This window comes from Saimiri boliviensis, chromosome 11 (assembly GCF_048565385.1).
Source record: "Saimiri boliviensis isolate mSaiBol1 chromosome 11, mSaiBol1.pri, whole genome shotgun sequence".
Classification (NCBI taxonomy): Eukaryota; Metazoa; Chordata; class Mammalia; order Primates; family Cebidae; genus Saimiri; species Saimiri boliviensis.
In genome coordinates, this window is record NC_133459.1 from 73678866 (window position 1) to 73700273 (window position 21408).

Below are 21408 nucleotides of genomic sequence, written 5' to 3' on the forward strand. Positions count from 1 at the left end.
AGGGATCATATGTTATTCTTCTCTGAATCTCTTCACCTAGCATAGTGCTCGACATGGTGTAAGTTAATGTTTATTGAGTGAATGAGCATGAAGCCAGAATTTTTATAACAGTTCTTTAGAGATATATTTTATACCCACAGGCACATCAGTATATATAATTTAGGAGATCTATATAGAATTGTTCTTGGGGTCCTGATGCTGTTTTAGACTAGTCCTGTCTGATGAAATAGTTTAAAATTGAAATAATCACAGCTCTAACTTAAGTAAATTTAAATATTTATTGCTTAATTAGCTATTTCAAAATATATTTCAGTGAAAATTTGCTACCTACTGTGATTCAAATTATAAATTAAAATAACTCTTTGACTTATTGCCTATAATATTTTTCTTCTTGACTTAATATTAGATTTGGAATCATACTTGAAAAGATTAAAACAGTAATTAATGATGATGCAAGATACATGAAAGGATGCCTGAACATGAGGACTCAAAAGTGCTATGCAGTGAGGTCTAACATAAATGAATTTCTTGACATAGCAAGAAGAACATATACAGAGATTGTAGATGACATAGCAGGTAATTTATTTATTTGATAATGCTTTTTATTTTTGTAGGGATGAAGCAGACTTTTTAGGACATACTGTTCTTCTTTGCTACTAACTAGCCATACATATTTTTAATTTATTTTTTGTTACCAAAACATAAGGTTAGCATGTATTGCCATTTAAGGAAACAGCATATGTAGCAGCCTTCATACTGAACTCCTTTTGAAAAACTTCCATTGCCAGGTGTATTAACTCATGCCTGTAATCCCAGCACTTTGGGAAGCCAAGGAGGGCTGATAGCTTGAGCACAGGAGTTTGGGACTAGCTTTGCCAACACAGCTAGTCTTTTGGAGAGACAAAACTTTGTCTCTACAAAAAATGAAAAAAATTGCCATGCATGGTGATGTATGCCTGTAGTCCCAGCTACTCAGGAGGCTGAGGTAGGAGGATCACTTGAGCCCAGGAGGTCGAGGCTGCAATGAGTTGTGATTGTGCTGCTGTACTCTGCCTGGGCAACAGAGTGAGACCCTGCCTCAAAAAAAGAAAAAAAAAATCATTAGAGTTTGAAAGAGTAACAAGACCTCCTCTTTAAGTATAAAATAACAATAATTTAAAAACCATATGACTCTTTAAAATAGAGTTATTTTCTCATTAAAATTTGTTCTTTTTTTTTTGTTTCTGGTCACCAGGAATGATATCACAGCTTGGAGAAAAATATAGTCTTCCTTTAAGGACAAGTTTTAGCTCTGCTCGAGGATTTTTCATCCAGATGACTACAGATTGTATAGCCCTACCTAGTGATCAACTTCCTTCAGAATTTATTAAGGTTCATTTTAGAGTGGTTAGGAAATTATTGTTTCTGATTTTATAGAATTACATCTACATATTTTTGGGACTTCTTGAGTTTTACAAGCCAGATTTCTGAATGTTCTACTTCTTCTCCTATTCCTACCCACCTATCTAACTAATATACTTATCTAAGAGTGACTTAGAAGCTTTTACAGAAATACCAAACTCAACGTTTCCCACAGTTCTGGGAGCATGGTGTAAGACAAAAAGGAACATAAGAAAGAACACCCAAAAGCTGTTTATAATAAAAGAAATTAGGAAAATACCACACCATTTGCCTGTTAAATGTTTAAAAAGTCCTGAAGTAAAGAAATCTACTTAACTTAAAAAAATCTAATATTTCCAAACTTTTATACCACAGTAATAATTTTTCCTATATAGCTGTTTTACAATGTCCAGTTTGCAAAGGTCTAACCCACTCTAATCTTTGTTCTGTTTGCTTCTGGGGGTACTTTTTGGTAAGAACAAACCATTTAACTTTCAGGCTTTTAGATATTAAGATAAGAGATTGAGTTGAGGATCAGATATAGGACAAGGGTATGACAGGGGTCAGAGATGGAGTAAGGATCACTTATGTCCATCATGCATGTTACTTGGTAATAAGATGCCGTGTTTTTAATGTTTTAAGACCTACCAGAATAGTCATCCCAGATGAACTAGGTCAAAGTATCCTGCTTTTTAAGGATGAATGTATGGGTTGAAAAAAAATCTGGCTTTATCCTTTGAAGTGATCTTCCTTTATGTTTCACAAATGTTATTTAGAACTTTCTTTGTAATACCATATCTCAAAGATTAAAATTATTAACCTAAATATCCATATTTCTGTTGTTTAAAATCTTATATTTCGTAGTAGTGTGCACTTATCTTGATAATTGTTTTTTAATCTCCCAGATTTCTAAAGCGAAAAATTCTTATAGCTTTACATCAGCAGATTTAATTAAAATGAATGAAAGATGCCAAGAATCTTTGAGAGAAATCTATCACATGACTTATATGTAAGAGCATTTGAAGTCTTTGAATACTGAATTAATTTGGTTTAATTTGAGAAACTGTGATCAATTTTATTAGTTGAATTTTTGTCTAACTATAGACAATTATAGAATTATGTATGTTAACAGACAGTCTGTCGTTATGATTAGAATCACTGAGCCACACAGAAGTTTCGGGGAAGATCTAATTGTAAACGAATACTATTATAATTGATATTTCTGTAATATGCATTCTACCATGATGTAGAACTTGCACATTATGGGTTTACCTGGGCTTCATTCAGTTTATTCTTTTCCTATAGTCTGTAAGCCCTCGGCTTCTTATACCTTGATATTAATAATTCAATAGCAGTATCACAGTAGTGTCAGTGGTCATGATGTGGTAGCAATACAGCCAGAAAGAAGAAGAAGGACATTTAGAACACTTACTGGCTCAGATAATAGAAAGGTTGGACTTTCAAGACAATTTCAAGGCATGGACCACAAACATTTTAATATATTATAAGTTTTGGGTACATATTTATCTTTGCAAGAGGAAAATTTTTTGCACTATATTACAGTATAACTCTGCCTTATAAAAACTTAAATAATTATACGATTCAGATATTGTGTCTGCGTGCATGTGTGTGAGTGAGAGAACAAGAGAGAAGAGGAAAGAAAAAATGGGTGAGAGACAACATGCATATAGCTTTTGTGTGGAACTAAGCATTTGCAAATTCACAAAATGATTAGGAAATGGGATCTGCCCAAGCATAATGAGGGGTCAATTTCACTATCAAATATTTTTATTAGTAAAAGCTTATTAATATCAGATAAAAGCAGTTATTTCAAAAATTTGTTAATACACCAGAAGATAGATTCTTTGCCACTAAGTAGCTGTGATCTTGGAAAAAAACTTTGATTTCATTATCTCTAAAATGAGATAGTTGAAAAATAAGCTTTATCTGTAGTATGTAACTCAGGTGTGAATATTATTTTACTTCAGCTAATGAATTTAATATTATTTTACAATTACAATGTATGTCCCTTTTGAAAAAATATTATTACATGTCTTACCAAACATGTGTTTTCAGGATAGTGTGCAAACTGCTTAGTGAGATTTATGAGCATATTCATTGCTTATACAAACTATCTGACACGGTTTCAATGCTGGATATGCTACTGTCATTTGCTCATGCCTGCACTCTTTCTGACTACGGTAAGTTTCTTTGGAAGAAATGTGTTGCATACTTAAGTTTGTATTCCTTTCAAACAATTTGATATAATAGTTGAGACATTGAAATTTTTAAACTTGAAATAGAGTCTCTTGTCTCAGGTCCTAGACTAAGACACAAAATAATTTTTGGGGGGGAATCTAGGGGAGGGATAGTAGGGGGTAGGGAGCTGGGAAGGGATAACATGGGGAGAAATGTGAGTTATAGGTGATGGGGAGGAAAGCAGCAAACCACACTGCCGTGTATGTACCTATGCAACAATCTTGCATGTTTTTCACATGTACCGCAAAACCTAAAATGCAATAAAATATATAAATAAATAAATAATAAAGTAAAAAATTATTCTGTCAGAAATTGGCAAACAAAAAGAAAAAACTGCAAGAAACTAAAGATTCCCCATATAAAAGAGACTTCAAGAACTGTCTCCTTGGTAAAAATGATAATGATCTAAATTTATAAAGTTCAATTCCAAATACTTATTAGAAGTAGTGGGATAAATATTAATAGAGAGAAATGCATCTCCAGAGTGAGCATTTTAATCCACTAGCTCCTTAGATGTGAATATACCAAGATCAGGAGTTACGTAATTTATTTTTATATCCCAAGTCTATACAAAGGCCTTGAATATAAATGTTAAGTAATTTTCTCATGTTAAATGAATACTTTGAGTTAGTGCTTTGACATTTCTTATCTAACTTCTCAGTAATAACCATACTCCTGTATGCAAATTTACTGGACTAATATGTGATAATTACCGTTGAATAATTGTAGGCTCCATTACATTAAAAACATTGAAATTTCTAATGTAAATCAGCGGTAACATTTCTAAAATGTTATGTTAATTTACTTTTATGGGAAGTATCTTTTAAGATTTTTTCATATTTCTTATGGAAATATTAACTTTTTCCCTTAGTATTTCGTAGGCCAAAACTTTTCAAACTTTTTTATCTCCTTTGAGTCAAAACTCTACTTTAGGGGACAGGTATTCCAATAGTAGTTTAAAAAAAAAAGAGAGATTTAGTATTACTTCATTTTAGTTTGTGAGGGATCATTTTGAAGCTCCAAATCTATAAATAATGAAATTCTGAAAATACTTAAATTTTTTTTTTCTAACCTCACTTTTATGATGAATGTTTTCAGGTTTATCTATGCATTTTAGATAAAGATACGTAGCATTTTGGTTTTCATATATCCTTTCACCCTCTTCCTCTTCCCTCTGCCTCAGGTGGTAGCCATAGAAACCTGGTCATTATTTGTTTCTATAAATTAACAAATCATTTGTGTTGATCTTCTGTATTCTCTGAAATTTTCTTTTATACAAGTTTTTTTCATGGGCTTAGAATTATTTTTATATTTCATATTATTCTGTGATCATACCTCAATTTATAAGCGAGGTGTTTGAAACCAGCCTGGGCAACATAGCAAGACCTCATCTCTAAAAAACAAATAGTGATAAGTGGTGGCAGGTGCCTGTACTCCCAGCTACTTGGGAGGCTGAGGCAGGAGGATGGCTTGAACCCAGGAGTTTGAGGCTGCAACAAGCTATGATTTTGCCACTATATTCCACCCTTGATGATAGAGCAAGACCCTGTCCCTAATAAATAAATAAATGCTAAGTGTGCCAAATTTGAAATAATAGTATAGGGAAATAGTGTTTATGGTAGAGTAAGTAAATGTGCAACTCTGTAGTACTAGTAATCAATTATGATTTTTAAAGTACTGTCAACGAGTACTTGGTTCTTTTTGTTTCTTTGAGACAGGGACTCGCTTTGTCACCCAGGCCTGGAGTGTACTGGCACAATCTCAGCTCACTGCAGTCTCCACCTCCCAGGCTCAAGAGATTCTCCTATCTCAGCCCCTCAAGTAGCTGGGACTACAGGCATAAGCCTAGCTAATTTTTTTTTTTTTTTTTTTTGTAGAGACAGGGTTTCACCATGTTGCCCAGGCTGGTCTTGAATTCCTGAGCTCAATCAAGCAATCTACCCTCCTTGGCCTCCCAAAGTGTGCTGGGATTACCAGTGTGAGCCACCACACCTGGTCTACTTGGTTCTTTTTCAACTACACAAAGCTGAAAATTTTATAAACTATTTTGGAGCTCAGGATAGGATAAAGAACTGAATTCTAGAGTTCTCTGAAACTGAGTAAAAGTTGTGATAGTGATTAGAATATGTCCATTATAATTTAGAGGAATTTGGGTGGGGATTTGGGATAAAATGATACCTTAATGTTATTATTTCAAATTGACCCTTGTAAATATCACTAAGATGTAGACAGTACATACACACCACAAAATCTTTAAGCACAAATATATTAATCCTTAAAAACCATTCTATTTTTTTTCTTAAGTTCGACCAGAGTTTACTGATACTTTAGCAATCAAACAGGGATGGCATCCTATTCTTGAAAAAATAACTGCAGAAAAACCTGTGGCCAACAATACCTATATTACAGAAGGGAGTAATTTTTTTATCATAACTGGACCAAACATGAGTGGAAAGTCCACATATTTAAAACAGATTGCTCTTTGTCAGATTATGGCCCAGATTGGTAAGTTATGGCTTTATTTATAATGACCACTTTGACACTTAAGTTTAATTAGATCCCAGTTGTCTATTTTGGTTTTTGTTGCCATTGCTTTCGGTGTTTTAGTCATGAAGTCCTTGTTTATGCCTATGTCCTGAATTATATTGCCTAGGTTTTCTTCTGGGGTTTTTATGGTGTTAGGTCTTATGTTTAAATCTTTAATCCATCTGCAGGTAAATTTTGTATAAGGAAGGGATCCATTTTCAGCCAACTTCTGTTTTATAAACATAGTTTTACAGTTGGTTCTTTTATTTTTCCACTTACACAAACATCATTTGCAGAAAGTGATAATTCTGCCTTATTTCCAGTGTTTTTGCTTTCCATTTCTTTTTCTTTAATTGTTTTGACTAAGACTCTCAGAAGAATATTAAATAATTATAGTAAGTTAGTGGGCATACCTGCATTGATCCTGACTTAAATGGGAATGTTTCTGATGTTTTATTATTAAGCAAGCTGAATTAATTCATATCATTGTATTCATGATGTATCCATTCTTATTGCTTAAGTTATTATACTTATTAATCAAGGTGAAATGTTGAATATTATTAAATACTGTTGCTGGCAACTTTGAAGATGCTCATATAGTGTTTCTTAATATAGTGAATTGTATCAGTAGGTTTGTTAATATTGAAACCTATCTTCATTCTTCATATGAACTTATTTTATATGTTAAATAATTCTGCTCTTCTGTTGGTCAAATTCCATTTTCTAATATTTTAGTTAGAATTTTTACATTGATATTTATACACAATTAGACTATAGCTTTTTTGTGTGCTATCTTTTTAATGTGTTTATGTTAATGTTATGCCAGCTTCATGGAAATAATTTAAAAGTTTTCATTTTTTTTTTTCTGTAAGTTCTAGAACAGTTTAACATTGGCACTATCTATTCTTTAGATATTTGTTAGAATTTACTTCTGAAATCACATGGGTTCTTTGCTTTTAGGGAAGGTAAATTAAACCATGTACTCATTATCTTCTGTATTTTAGTTGATATGTGTATGTTTTCTATCTTGATGGATGTCTGTTGGCCACGTTCAGATACCATCTCACTCCAGTTAGAAAAGTGATCATTAAAAAATGTGGAGACAACAGATGCTGAAGAGGATGTGGAAAAATAGGAACGCTTTTATGCTGCTGATGGGAGTATAAATTAGTTCAAGCATTATGGAAGACAGCGTGCAATTCCTTAAGGATTTAGAAATAGAAATACCATTTGACTCAGCAATCCCATTACTGGGTATATACCCAAAGGATTATAAATCATTCTCTTATAAAGACACATGCACACATATGTTTATTGTAGCACTGTTTACAATAGCAAACACTTGGAACCAACCCAAATGCCCATCAATGATAGACTGGATAAAGAAAATGTGGCACATATACACCATGGAATACTATGTAGCCATAAAAAAGGATGAGTTCTATAACTCAATCAAGACAAAAAAAAAAAAAGGGATGGGTTCATGTTCTTTGCAGGAACATGATTGAAGCTGGAAACCATCATTCTCAGCAAACTGACACAAGAACAGAAAACCAAGCACCACATATTCTCACTCATAAGTGGGTGTTGAACAATGAGAACACATGGACACATTGAGGCGAACATCACATACCAGGGCCTGTTGGGGGGTGGAGGGACTAGGAGAGGAATAGCAGGAGATGTGGGGGTTGGGGAGGGATAATATTAGGAGAAATACCTAATATAGATGACAGGGGGATGGATGCAGCAAACCACCATGGCATGTGTATAGCTATGTAACAAACTTGCACAATCTGTACTTGTACCCCAGAACTTAAAGTATATATATTAAAAAGAAAGTAAACATAAAAAAGAAAAATTTATTGAGCCCACGACATTAGTAGTGTCATGGGTGAGAAACCTTGGTCTAATGTAATGAATTATAAGGGGAACAAAGCAATAATAATGTTGGTGATACCATACAAATTCACCCTTAGTACTGGGAAATGAAATCAGAGATTAATGAGTTAATGAAGAGTAAATATTTTATTGATTTTGTAGGTTTATTGGAATTAAAAGGACATCTTAGCTAATTTCCCTCCCCTTATAAGAATACTTTCTAATTCATGTAAGACACAATACTTTTATTTGAATAGCTATGAGGAGCTCTGTTTTTTAAAAAACAGGCTGTCCCATTGCTGAACAGCCTTAGCTCTTAGAGTATTCATTACATTGAACTGAAATCTCATTTCTATAATTTCAATTCATTAGTCCTTACTATTCTGTGTGCTACAGAATAGTCTAGTATTTTTTCCCAATATTAGTTCTTCAAATACTTGAAGATAATTATTATACTTCTCTGGTCAAAGACCAACTTAAACCTCTGAAACATAGATGATATTTCATATAGTCTAACCATAAGATACCAGTGGGACTTGAAAGGCATGGAAGTTAGGAACATAGACTTTGAAGGTAGATCTTGCTTGTCCAGTTACTAGCTGTGTCATCTTAGGCAAATTATTTAACCTCATTAAACCTTGCTTTTCCTATCTGAAAATGAAAACTACAGTAACACCCACTTCTAATAATTTTTATAAGGACTGAGGTAATATAAATAAAATGCTACAGATTTTAGGGGAAAGTATGAAAAAGAAGGAGACTTTCCAGGCAGAGGTAAGACTATGTGCTAAAACACAGCAACAACAACAACAACAAAAGTATGATGTGCCCAGGTAACTGAAAAAAAAAATAGTACAGAGGCTTTGTACTTCCTTTGCTTTGTAGTGTTAAGACTAACTGTGAGAAATAGCAGAGTATAAAGCTGGAGACATGGGCAGCAGTTAGGTCATGGAGGGCTTTAGTTATTTACCCAAGGAGATTGAGCTTTATCCAGTAATCTGTAGGGAGCTATTGAAGAAATTCAGTTAATCCCAGCACTTTGGGAGGCCGACACGGGCAGATCGCAAGGTCAAGAGATCAAAACCATCTTGGCCAACATGGTGAAACCACGTCTCTACTGAAAAATAAAAAAATTAGCTGGCTGTGGTGGCATGCACCTGTAGTCCCAGCTATTCAGGAGGCCGAGACAGGAGAATTGCTTGAACCTGGGAGGCGGAGATTGCCATGAGCCAAGATTGCACCACTGCACACCATCCTGGTGTCTGGAGACAGAGCAAGACTCTGTCTCAAATAAAAGAAATTTAGTAAGAAAATGGCATGATCAGATTTGACTTTTAGATAGATTGTTCTAGCTGGAGCATAGATGAGAGCTAGACTAGAAGCAAAAATACCAGCCAGGAGGCTCTGTAATAATCTAGGTAAGAAAGGTTGCGAACCTTTTTGATGGAGGTTAAAAGAGCAGAGAAAATACAAACATATACCACTTAATAATATATGTATTACCTTCACATTTATTTTCTTGGAAATTCCATAAGAAAGCTGTATTTAAGAACTCGCAAAGTTCTGCTCTCCGAGGGAAGGGCCCATGTCTATTTATTTACCCTAACACATAGAAGGGCTTCCATAAATATTTATTAAATTTCTATAAAATGAGGAAAGTCAGGCTCAAAGACTTGCCCAAGATCACCCAGTATCAATCCTTTACCTTAGTCTTCCCCATTTGCCCCATTATACTGTTTGGTTCTGTGTCCCCAGCCAAATCTCTTAAATTATAATCCCTACGTGCTGAGGGAGAGACCTGGTGGGAGGTGACTGGATCATGGGGGCATTTTCCCCCATGTTGTTCCTGTGATAGTGAGTTGTCACGAGATCTGATGGTTTAAAGGTGTTTAGAAGTTCCCACCTTGCTCTCTCTCCTGCTCCCATATGAAGAAGGTCCTTGCTTCCCCTTCACCTTTCACCATGATTGTAAGTTCTGAGGCCTCACCAGCCATGCAGTATTGTCAGTTAATTAAACCTCTTTCATTTATAAGTTACCCAATCTCAGGGAGTTCTTTTTAACAGGGTGAAGAAGCAGACTAATACACCCCAGTAGGTAATATTGAATGTTCACTATGCCCGTCACTGGTCTATGTACCTTGCATGATAATACACATTTCACATCTTCCTGGAAACTCCTAGTACATATATCATAATACATATACTGATTATCTAGTTAATACTTATAAAAATATGATAAAGATTATTAACTCCATGTAAAAGATGAGTAAGTCAAAGTATTGAGAAGGAATTTGTCCATAATCATATAGTTTGTAAGAGGCAGCACAAGGATTCAAACCCATGCAGCCTGACAAATAATCTTTGCTCTAAATTAGCAAATTGTCCCCACCCTTCTCCAGAATCTTCAGAAGGTAGCAAGTCATTTCTATTATCTTGGAAATAGACAGTTTGTTTCTGTTTTTGTTTTGAGCCAGATGATTTGGATTCAGATTCTGGCTCTATCACTTCATTGTTTATTTTCAGCAAACATCATGAGATTATGTGTCAGGAGCCACTTTAGGTTCATAATTTATGCTTCTTTCTTTCTTTCTTTTTCTTTCTTTCTTTCATCAGCCCTGCGTAATTTATGCTTTTAGGTAAATAAACAAAAAAGTAAAGTAGAATGGAGGAGATACGTCTTTCTCGTTTTGTGATCCTGAGCCTCCACTTTTTCATTTGTAAAATGACAAAAATAATACTCAATTTAATAGGTTATTTTGAAAATTAGGAAGAGTGGATATAAAATACCTGGTATGTAGAATGGTAGGTGCAGTCATTATAATTATTGCTGTTAAGATTATTACTTTTGTTTTCATTAGTATTAGCCTGACTTTTAGTTTTGTTTTCTGCTAGTCCTTATTCCTCAGAGTTAGGCCCTATTCTTTATCCTTATTTTTGTTTTTAATCTTGGAGTAACCTGGCTTTGCTTTTTTCCTCCTGTTATTTCATGATTTTATATATACAGAATTCTGTATATGTGGTATTTTTCCCATTAAACTATTTGTATATTTTTTCTTCTTATAATGTTAGAATGCCTTTTAGATTTTATTCTGTATTGGGATGGATGCATTAATCAGATTGATTTGTTTTCAAAAAATGAATATTTTAGTTGAGTTAGCACAATAACTTCTTGGCAGGAACAGTCTTGTGGGTAAAAATTCACTTTTTTTCTTTTTATTAATTGTTTTGCTTTTATTTTGCTTCTGAATGTTTCTGCATGTTTGTAATCATAGAAATTTATTTAATGATTGAATTAACTTCAGCTTTATAGACATTTTCTTCAAATTTTCATATTTCTTTTTTAAAAATTTATTTTTGACATATAATAACTGCACACATTTAAGAAATACATAGTGACGTTTCAATACATACCATGTATAATGATTAGATCAGTGTAATTGGCATATTATAGTCATATTCTCTTCACATTTTAATATTTTGAATACTCTTTATCATTCAACTAAGTTATTTAAAAATTTATTGAGTTTATAACACTCTCTTTCTTATATACTTGAATATCTGCTGTCTCATTTGCACTTCTAGATAACTTTGTACAGTAGGTAGGGCAACAATTTTTATTTTACATATGAGTGAGATGGAACTCGGAAAGTTTAAGTGCTGTCTAAGCTTATATAGTAAGGATAGAGCTGGGGCCATGTCTTCTGATGTCATATCTAGTGTTCTTTCTACCATATAATCTTTGTAAATCTGAGAAGTGCAAAATGTTATTAGACTTATATTTTATAAACACATTTCAATTTATCTTGACCTTATGTTTTACAGGATCATATGTTCCAGCAGAATATTCTTCCTTTAGAATTGCTAAACAGATTTTTACAAGAATCAGTACTGATGACGATATAGAAACAAATTCATCAACATTTATGAAAGAAATGAAAGAGGTACCCAACAAAATTTTCTTATGTTAAAAACATTAAATTCTCTCACTAATGATCAGTTATCACATAAAATATTTTTATACTGAAATATGTAGAAGTGTTTATACCCTTTTCTAAGAGCCAGAGGGCAGTCAAAGACAGCCTCCTAATTTCTGTTTTATATAAAAATAGAAGAGAATGTTTCATTGAAGAATACAGTTTTAAGAGAAAGAGCTAGTGTTATTGAGTAATAAAAGTGTGCTTAAATGTTTTTATAGGGAATATGTAAAAGACTTCAGAAAATGATGACTGGTTCAGTATCATTTTCCATAATATTTATTGTTCCTCATAGGTTTGATTTTAAAACAAAAAATCGTTGTGTTAGAAGGTTTTCAAAAATCATCGTTTTCTTTGTTCTTGTAGAATTTTCACTTCTTGTACCAAAGAATCACCTTTTTCTGATTGAGCAAACATTGAGTAGGCTTTAGAACTAAAGGAATTAAGTGTAACTTGTGGGATATCTGTATTAAAAATTATGGGATCCCTGTTTAGTTAGATAATTTTTTTTTCAAGTAGATAGGTGGTAAATAAAGTTATCATTTGTCCCGCAATTTATATAATTATTTATTGTGTATGGAATATAAGAGAGCATAGCAATATACTAGGCACTTAAGGTATATTTTTAAATAGTCCTAGCCCTCAAAAAGCTTAGTTTCCTAGAAAGATAAAATATCCATCAAAGTTACTATTGTGTCAAAGTATAATAAAGGTAAATTTTTTTTTTTTTGAGAAAAGTTAATAATCTTCAGTGGAAAAGAGCACTTCTGTCGATTTAAGACTTGGTCTACATTGGTTATGTATTTAAATTTATTTGTTAAACCAGTAGTCAAGACTTAGGTACTTTTTCTTAAAATTTTTTTACCTCATCTTTACTGGATATAGAGTAATACTTAAATAAATTTGAGAGATGGTTTTGGATATTTTATAACAGTAATTGATTAGTCATTTGTTGAGAAGAAAATGACCATCTTTGTGCTTAGTTTAAACATTTATTTTATTGCTTTATCTCACTGTATCTAAAGCATCAATATTTTAGATAATGATTATTTACTCTGTGTTGTCTCATATACATATTCAAATGTCTATGTACACATCAGCTATTTTATTGGAATTATTAGTGATGAGATTTTTAGAAAAGAAAACAATGTGTTATTTTCTGCTCAGCAAGATGTCTCTATAAAAATACATTTCAGATAAACTTACAAGGAGACTGGATTTCTCTTCGTTTTTTAGTGTGATAGTGACAGTTGTTTGGTTACAATGAATATATATTAAAATTATATCTTTCAGATAGCATATATTCTACATAATGCTAATGACAAATCGCTCATATTAATTGATGAACTTGGCAGAGGCACTAATACAGAAGAAGGTATTGGCATTTGTTATGCTGTTTGTGAATATCTACTGAGCTTAAAGGTATTGTTTTATTTTAAATATGTTAATTTTGAGTCCTCTTTATGTATCCTTTTATTATAATTGAATTTTGCAGATACCCACAAATAGCTTTTAAAACAATTTAGTCAACATGTATAATATTTTTATTTTTATTACTTCATTTCCAATGAAAGTGGGAATCATTAGTTTGATAGCCATGATATAGATAAGGAAAAGATGAAATCAAGAAATACGAACAACACAAAATTAGTCAGTTGGCTTTAATTTCATAAAATTAAGTAGCAAAATATGAAGGTCTTTCAGTAATTGTCTCCATGTGCAATAATGTTGACGATGATATTACAACAGGAAGAAAAGCACCAGGCATCTCAGGTAACTTTACAGACAATCTATTTTACCTACCTAACTAAAATTTTATTCCTTTAAATAGTTTTTCACAAATCAACTATGTGGAACATTGATTTTTGCTCTATTAAATTAATTTATAAAATATCTTTTTAAATGATCATGCACAATGTATACAGATATGAACAAAACATAAAAATAATTTTCTTATTTAATATACCTTAAAATGTCCCTGAGATGAAATTATTTCATCTTATTTCATTTATTGAAATGAATTTCATATTCATTTAATGAATTAACTTCATCTTAGGAACATTTTAAGGTATATTAAATAAGAAATATGTTATTAAATAAATATATATTAAATAAATATATTTATGGATCTTAAATGTAAGTCCATAATTATTTATTTATTTTTATTTAATTTATTTTTAGTGGGGACAGGATTTTACTCTGTTGCCCATGCTGGACTGCAGTGGCATAATCTTGGCTCACTGCAACCTCTTATCTTTCAGGCTCAAGCAATCTTCCTGCCTAAGCCTTCTGAGTAGCTGAGATTACAGGCATGCACCACCACAACTAGCTAATTTTTGTATTTTTGGCAGAGATGGGGTTTCACCATGTTACCCAGGCTGATCTTGAACTCCTAGGGTCAAGTGATCCACTTACCTCAGCTTCTCAAAGTGCAGAGATTACAGACTGAGCTGTCATGCCCGGCTCATAATGATTTATTATATAGAATGAGAAAAATCCATTTTATACTTAAAGGTATGTGATAAATCAAAAGTATTGTTAAGCCGGGCGTGGTGGCACAAGCCTGTAATCCCAGCACTTTCGGAGGCCGAGGCGGGTGGATCACAAGGTCAAGAGATCCAGACCATCCTGGTCAACATGGTGAAACCCCGTCTCTACTAAAAATACAAAAAATAAGCTGGGCATGGTGGCTCGTGCCTGTAATCCCAGCTACTCAGGAGGCTGAGGCAGGAGAATTGCCTGAACCAGGAGGCGGAGGTTGCGGTGAGCCGAGATCGCGCCATTGCACTCCAGCCTGGGTAACAAGAGAGAAACTCTGTCTCAAAAAAAAAAAAAAAGTAATGTTGATAAATAATATTAGTCTTTGTAATTTTTAATGTATCAGTTATAATTTCTCATATAAATAAAGTGCATGTCTTACGATTAAAAGCTAATTAGGGCCTATGATGGTTAATTTTACCTGTCAGTTTGACTGGGCCACAGAGTGTCCAGACATTTGGTCAAACATTGTTCTGGGTATGTCTGTGAGGGTGTTTCTGGATCAGATTAGAATTGGTAGACTGAGTAAAGACGATTGCCCTCCCTAATGTGGGTGGGTCCCACTCAATAAATGCAAAGCCTGAATAGAGCAAAAAGCCTTCCAAAGAGTAAGAGGAAACTCCTCTTTCAAGACTGCCTTCAATATGGAAGATCTATTCTTTACTGCCTTCAGATTCAAACTGAAACATTGGCTTTTTCCGAGTCTGGAACCTGCCAACTTTGGACTGGAGTTATACCATTGACTTTCCTGGACCTCTAGCTAGTCCACTTTAGATCTCAGTACGTGTTAGCCTTCATAAATCACATTAGCCAGCTTCTTATAATGATTCTCTTTCTCTCTCTCTCTCTCTCTCTCTCTCTCTCTCTCTCTCTGTCACACACACACACACTTTCTCTCTTACTCTCTCTTTCTCTCTCTCTCTCAGTCCTCTTTCTCTGGAGAATCCTAATACAAATCTTGGTTCTGGTATGATCTGACAATAGTGATAAGTAAAATATCACTATCATATACTCTTAATTACTGCTTGTAAGCAGCAGAGATCCACATGATTTTATATATGATACTTCCAAACATTTTTGGCAAACTAATGAATATAATGGAATTGGCTGGTTGCTCCTAGTGTCACTATACAAAGTTGGAAAAGCAAAGGATGAACTCAAGGATTCAAATTGCCAGTTCAGACCCCCACCCAAGGGACTTCCAGGCACTGCCTGCCACATATCTGGTGAGGACCTGTCTTTCACTACCAGGAAGAACCAGGCATCACCTGTGTCTCTAAATCACAGCAGGGGGTTTGTAAGAAGGGCCTGGGTTCTTAACCTGAGATCCATGGATCACCAGAGCTGTGTGAATCTGAAAACTTGAGTCCAGGAGCCTCAACTTAGATGGAAAAAATCCTCTTTATGGTCACTAACCTCTACTCAAAATCTAACCTTTTCTCCTGGGTGAATGCAGGCAAGGAAGCACACCAGGGTTAGAAGGAACTGTGCATTCCCTGGGTAGAAACCACAGATGTTTTCCAGTTCTGTGACAGTGGCTGTAGACACCAGGAAATGTGTATCACCCCCTCACTGCTTCCAGAAGTGGGACTTATTAGTCTTGCTGCTTTTTAATGCATTACTTAATGTGTTAACTTAGAACCATGTGTATTACTTATCTTTTTAACTAAAAAGGACTCAGTTACACCACCAGCTAAGTGACAGTATGTTTCAGCACTAAGGAAAGGTTTTCCAGAAAGCTGTATATTCTTTGAATCAGCTTCCAATATACAATGCTGTTTCTCCCATTGCCAGGATTCATGGGTCCAGGAATCAAGAAGTGGAAATGGAAGTGGCATCACTCACCATTATCCCTAGTGACTCAAAGGCAGAATATCTACTTCCAGTTTCTACAGCCTTGCTCTGATGACCTAGAGGTCTTAGTTCTAAAGGGAGTATGCTTTCACCAAGAAAGGCCTTAGTTCCAAAGGAAGTATGCTTTCACCAAGAGACATCGTGATAACTTTTTGACCTGGAAGTTAAGACACCTGCTCAGCCGCCTTGGTTATCTTATGCTTCTGAATCAACAGGCAAAGGGAAATTAGCAAAGGGAAACTGGACTGCTACTTCATAATGCAATAAAGGACGAATATGTCTGGAATGCAGAAGATTCCTTAGGGTATCTCAGTTCTGTCATGCTCTGTGTTAAAGGTTAATGGAAAACTACAATCCAATCCAGGCAGGATTATGAATAGCCAAGACCTTTCAGGATGGAAGATTTGGGTCACCCCACTTAATAAAGAGCTGTGACTAACTAGGGCTTGCTGAAGGCAAAGGAAATACAGAATAGGTAGTAACAGGAAAAGGTAGTTGTAATTACCAACTGCAACTCTGTTACTAGTTACAGAAATAAGGACTGTCTGTAATTGTCATGATTATTTTCTCTTTATTTTGTCTGATTTTTTTGTGTATATATACATATATTTTCTTTCTTCTCTTAGTCTCTTATAATGTAACATAAGATGTATTGATTTCACGTCATGTTATTTAAGTATTTCTAATTTCACATTATAGTATTTAAGTTATGAGATATCAAGGAGAAGAATTAACATCACTCAAGGACGTTAACCTCTTTTTCTGGAAAAGGGGTTAGTGCTTTCTAAGTTGTACTAAAGATAGTTGTATCATATTAGAGGGAAGTATGACCTTGTTATCATCTTCATTTGCAGATTAAGTGTGGTATAAGGAGATGCCTGTAGATGCCAAGTTTACAAGGGTTGGATTTGTGATGGATAGTTTTATGTGTCAACTTGGCAAGGTCGTGGGGTGCCCAGACATTAGTCATACATTCTTGGTTTATCTGTAAGGGTGTTTCTAGATGAGATTAACATTAGCATTGGTAGATTGAATGAGCATATTGTCTTCCCTAGGGTGGATGAGTCCCGTCCAATAAATTGAAAGCCTGAATAGAACAAAAAGGCTGATCCTTCCAAGAATAAGAGAGAACTGAGTGCCTCCAATCTGAAAAACTAGTTCTTTCCTGCCTTCAGACTCAAGTGAAACCTTGGCTCTTTCTGAGTCTAGAGTTTGCAGGCATTTAGAATGGAGTCATACCATCAACTCTCCTGGGTCTCCAGCTTGCTGACTGTAGACTTTGGATCTTGTCAGCCTCCATAATTGCATGATCCAATTTCTTATAATAAATCTCTTTACACACATACAATACACACTTGCATGCGTGTGCACGCACACACACACACACACACACACACACTCTTATTGGTCTGTTTCTCTGGAGAACCCCATCTAATACAGTATCTGTTTTCTTTTCTTTTCTTTTTTGAGATGGAGTTTTACTAGTCACACAGGCTGGAGTGCAGTGGCATGATCTCAGCTCGCTGCAACCTCCACCTCCTGGGTTGAAGCATACAGTATCTGTTTTCAAAGTATTCTGCAATAGTTTAAGAATAGTGCTTTTAGCATTACTTTACAATATTATTTTCTAGTATAAATAATTTAGTCATAATGTAATATTGCTACTTACTTTTAAAGTTAATCATTATTTTCTAACACAGTATCCTTAGTGCCTAGCACAATCCTTGTAAATATAGGATCTGAATAATTATTTGCTAAATTGATTTAACCTGAAACAGAGTTTACAAAGTTACTATAATAGATTTGTTTGGCACATGACTTTTAACGACATTATTGTTATTGAATATGGTCTGTAGCTTTTAAATGGTTTACTGTATTCTAAATATTTTCCTGTAGCTTTATAAATTTGGTTTTGTTTTATACTCCTTTTGATTTGTTGAGTAGTTATTTAAAATTTTTATTTTTCTGTCATGTACAAAATTATTCCTTCCCTTGCTTTTTACCTTCCACAGTTGATAGCCATTTTGCCCATTAGTATTTTTTACTGTCTTAATATTTAAATTTTCACTGATCACCTACCTAATTTTTCACTAGTAATATCTTAAAACATAAGTAGTTATTCAGATCTAGCTGCCTTAGTAACTTCTGAGTTGGAAATCTTGTGCTGGCTGTAAATCACATGAACCACTTTCATTAAAATCACCCAAAGTACTTATGGAAAATGCCATTTCCTGGGGCCCCACATTAGAACTATTGATAGAGAATTTTAAAGGGGATATGTACCAAGAATTTGCATCTTTAACAAGCTCTCTAAGGGATTACTAATGTTTGAGAACCATTATCTTAATTGGTGTTCTCAATCTTTCTTTTTCCTCTACTAGTACCTAACCCAAACACAATGCAAATCTAAAAACTAAAAACTTTTGGAATTTTACATACCTAAAATAATCTCCTGATTGCATTGCCAAAACCTACTTACAAGGAGGGAGGCTACTTTTATAGTGAAGCTTTTTAAAAATTGAGGAAAAATTATGATTTTTTTTGCATGTGAGTTACCTCCCTAATAAACGATTACCTCAATTCATAGCTTTGTTTCTGGTAAACATCTTTTCAGTATCTTCAGATACATTTCTTAGGAATTTATTTTTGGTTTTGTTCTCTTTCCTATAATGTGGCACACATGTCTGTGTACAAACATAATAAACATGTCTTCTTCATTTAATATAAAATCTCAGAACATTTAAAAATGGTTTGATAGTATTAGCCTCCAAATTATTAGTTTTATTCCTACATCTTTGCCAAGCTACTTGGAAAATTAAATTAAAATTTTATGTTCATATAGTTAAAATAGAATTTTCTAGTTAATATTAGAAGTACTAATATTCATCTGTTATATATTCCAGGCATTTACATTGTTTGCTACACATTTCCTGGAACTATGCTATATTGATACCCTGTATCCTAATGTAGAAAACATGCATTTTGAAGTTCAACATGTACAGAATACCTCAAGAAATAAAGAAGCAATTTTGTATACCTACAAACTTTCTAAGGGACTCACAGAAGAGAAAAATTATGGTACTGCATATAGAAGTTATACCTATACATTCAAGTAATATATATTTTCCTAAGACAAACTTTTGTCTCTTCTTTACTTGGCTGTCAGTCTAAGCAGATTTTTCCCATTCTTTTGAGTGCTTATATTCTCTTAGATTGTATTTTCTATGACAAACTCATTATGTGTGTGTGTGTATATATATATATGTATATATATATATATATATATATATATATATATATCTTAAAATTTGTATGAACCAGTAACTTTGTAAAAATTCAGTGACAACTGAAAACCCTAGAAGTATTAGTTTCTATCCTTAGAAAATGTAATTTAGCTTATATTTGCACGTTATATAATTATTTGAAAATTATGTATTTTCTACACACTCTTTCAGTATTAGGGTCCTGTCTCTGTTTTCCTCAGGTTGGGAGTACTTAATAATTAAATCTAAAATCTTAAAAGGGAATCTATTACCAAACCATATAAACCATATATATATTTGAGACAGAGTCTCACTCTGTTGCTCAGGCTGGAATGCAGTGACATGATCTCGGCTCACTAACCTCCACATCCTGAGCTCAAGTGAGTCTCCTGCCTCCATCTCCAGAGTAGCTGGGACTGCAGGCATGTGCCACCATGCCCAGCTAGATAGTCTTAAACTTGATTAGATACTTTCTGTCTAAATCATTAAATCTCACAGATTCAGAGACTTTTCAATTAATCTGTACGTGTAAGTTTCAAAAATTATTTTAGCTATGGATATGACCCTTTGAGGGGAAAATAAATCTTTGTTTTGCTATTTAAAATGGAAAATCAAATGGACAACTTATTTATATCAGATGTTTAAACTTTATAAGCCTCAATTTTATGACCTATGACATGAGAATAATTTGCCATATATGTAGAATTACAAGAATTCAATGAATTATCAAATGTGAGCTGTGTTGCACAGTGCCTAGCAATTACTAACATCTCAATAAATTTTGATATTGCTTCTATTACTTCTAAAGCAATAAATATAGTTAACTGTTGGCATATAGTAAAAAGCCTATATGGCATTTATACAATAAAATTAAGCTCTAAAAACATGAGAATATAATTGATACTTTGAATTTGCATATAGAGTACTCACCTACTGTTATATCTTCTGAGAAATTTCTGTCTCATTTATTTAGGTGGGTGAATGTTTAGCTGTAGTGTTATTGCTGTGATTAGTTATTACCTTCCCCTGCAAAACTCGTATGCCTTTTGACCTTCTGTTAATCAACCATATTTGCAATTGGAATTTCAATGTTATTATTTTCTAACTATCTTTTTTATTCCTGATATCTTAGAGATATATTAAGAGTTAACTGATATTCTAATTTGCCTTATATGTCTTGGACAAGTAATTAAATCTATTAATTGGTAAGTTGTCATCCAGAATTTTAGAAAGCTTAATTCCAAGAATTATGGGGCAGTTCAGAAATGCCTTTAGAAGGAAAGTTTAAATCTGTGAATAAAAGGTTAATACTAGTTAAAACAAGCATAAAAATACCAGCAGTAAATTGAAGCCAATTTAAAACAAATAATTTTAGGATTAAAAGCTGCAGAGGTGTCATCCCTTCCACCATCAATTGTCTTGGATGCCAAGGAAATCACAACTCAAATTACAAGACAAATTTTGGTAAGAAACTTTGTTCTCATTTGTTCTTTGAATTAAAAATACTTTTAGTGTAGATTCTTATTATGGCCTTTAATCTAAATATATAACAAATAATACAATAATTAAAATATTTAAAATAAAAACCTAATTTCTAAACAAAGAAAATCCTTTTTACTTCTTAAAACTCTTTTGGTTTGGTCTATTATAATCCTTGAAGCAAATCAGCTAACAGACTAGGAGATAAAAAACAGTTCAGTTTCTAAAATAATTATTGCTATACTAACTTTATGATG

At 33.5% G+C, this 21408-nt stretch overlaps 1 protein-coding gene across 1 annotated transcript in view; it reads left to right on the forward strand.

Moving 5' to 3' along the window:
- The window catches only part of MSH4 (mutS homolog 4), a 103237-nt gene that overhangs the window by 63294 nt on the left and 18535 nt on the right, over positions 1 to 21408 (forward strand). Inside the window, exons 11-19 of the mRNA XM_003921400.4 lie at positions 407 to 576; positions 1235 to 1371; positions 2286 to 2389; positions 3457 to 3581; positions 5944 to 6144; positions 11866 to 11984; positions 13311 to 13439; positions 19313 to 19487; positions 21048 to 21136. Of these exons, the coding sequence (XP_003921449.1) occupies positions 407 to 576; positions 1235 to 1371; positions 2286 to 2389; positions 3457 to 3581; positions 5944 to 6144; positions 11866 to 11984; positions 13311 to 13439; positions 19313 to 19487; positions 21048 to 21136 (1249 nt within the window). The remainder of the gene's footprint in view (positions 1 to 406; positions 577 to 1234; positions 1372 to 2285; positions 2390 to 3456; positions 3582 to 5943; positions 6145 to 11865; positions 11985 to 13310; positions 13440 to 19312; positions 19488 to 21047; positions 21137 to 21408) is intronic.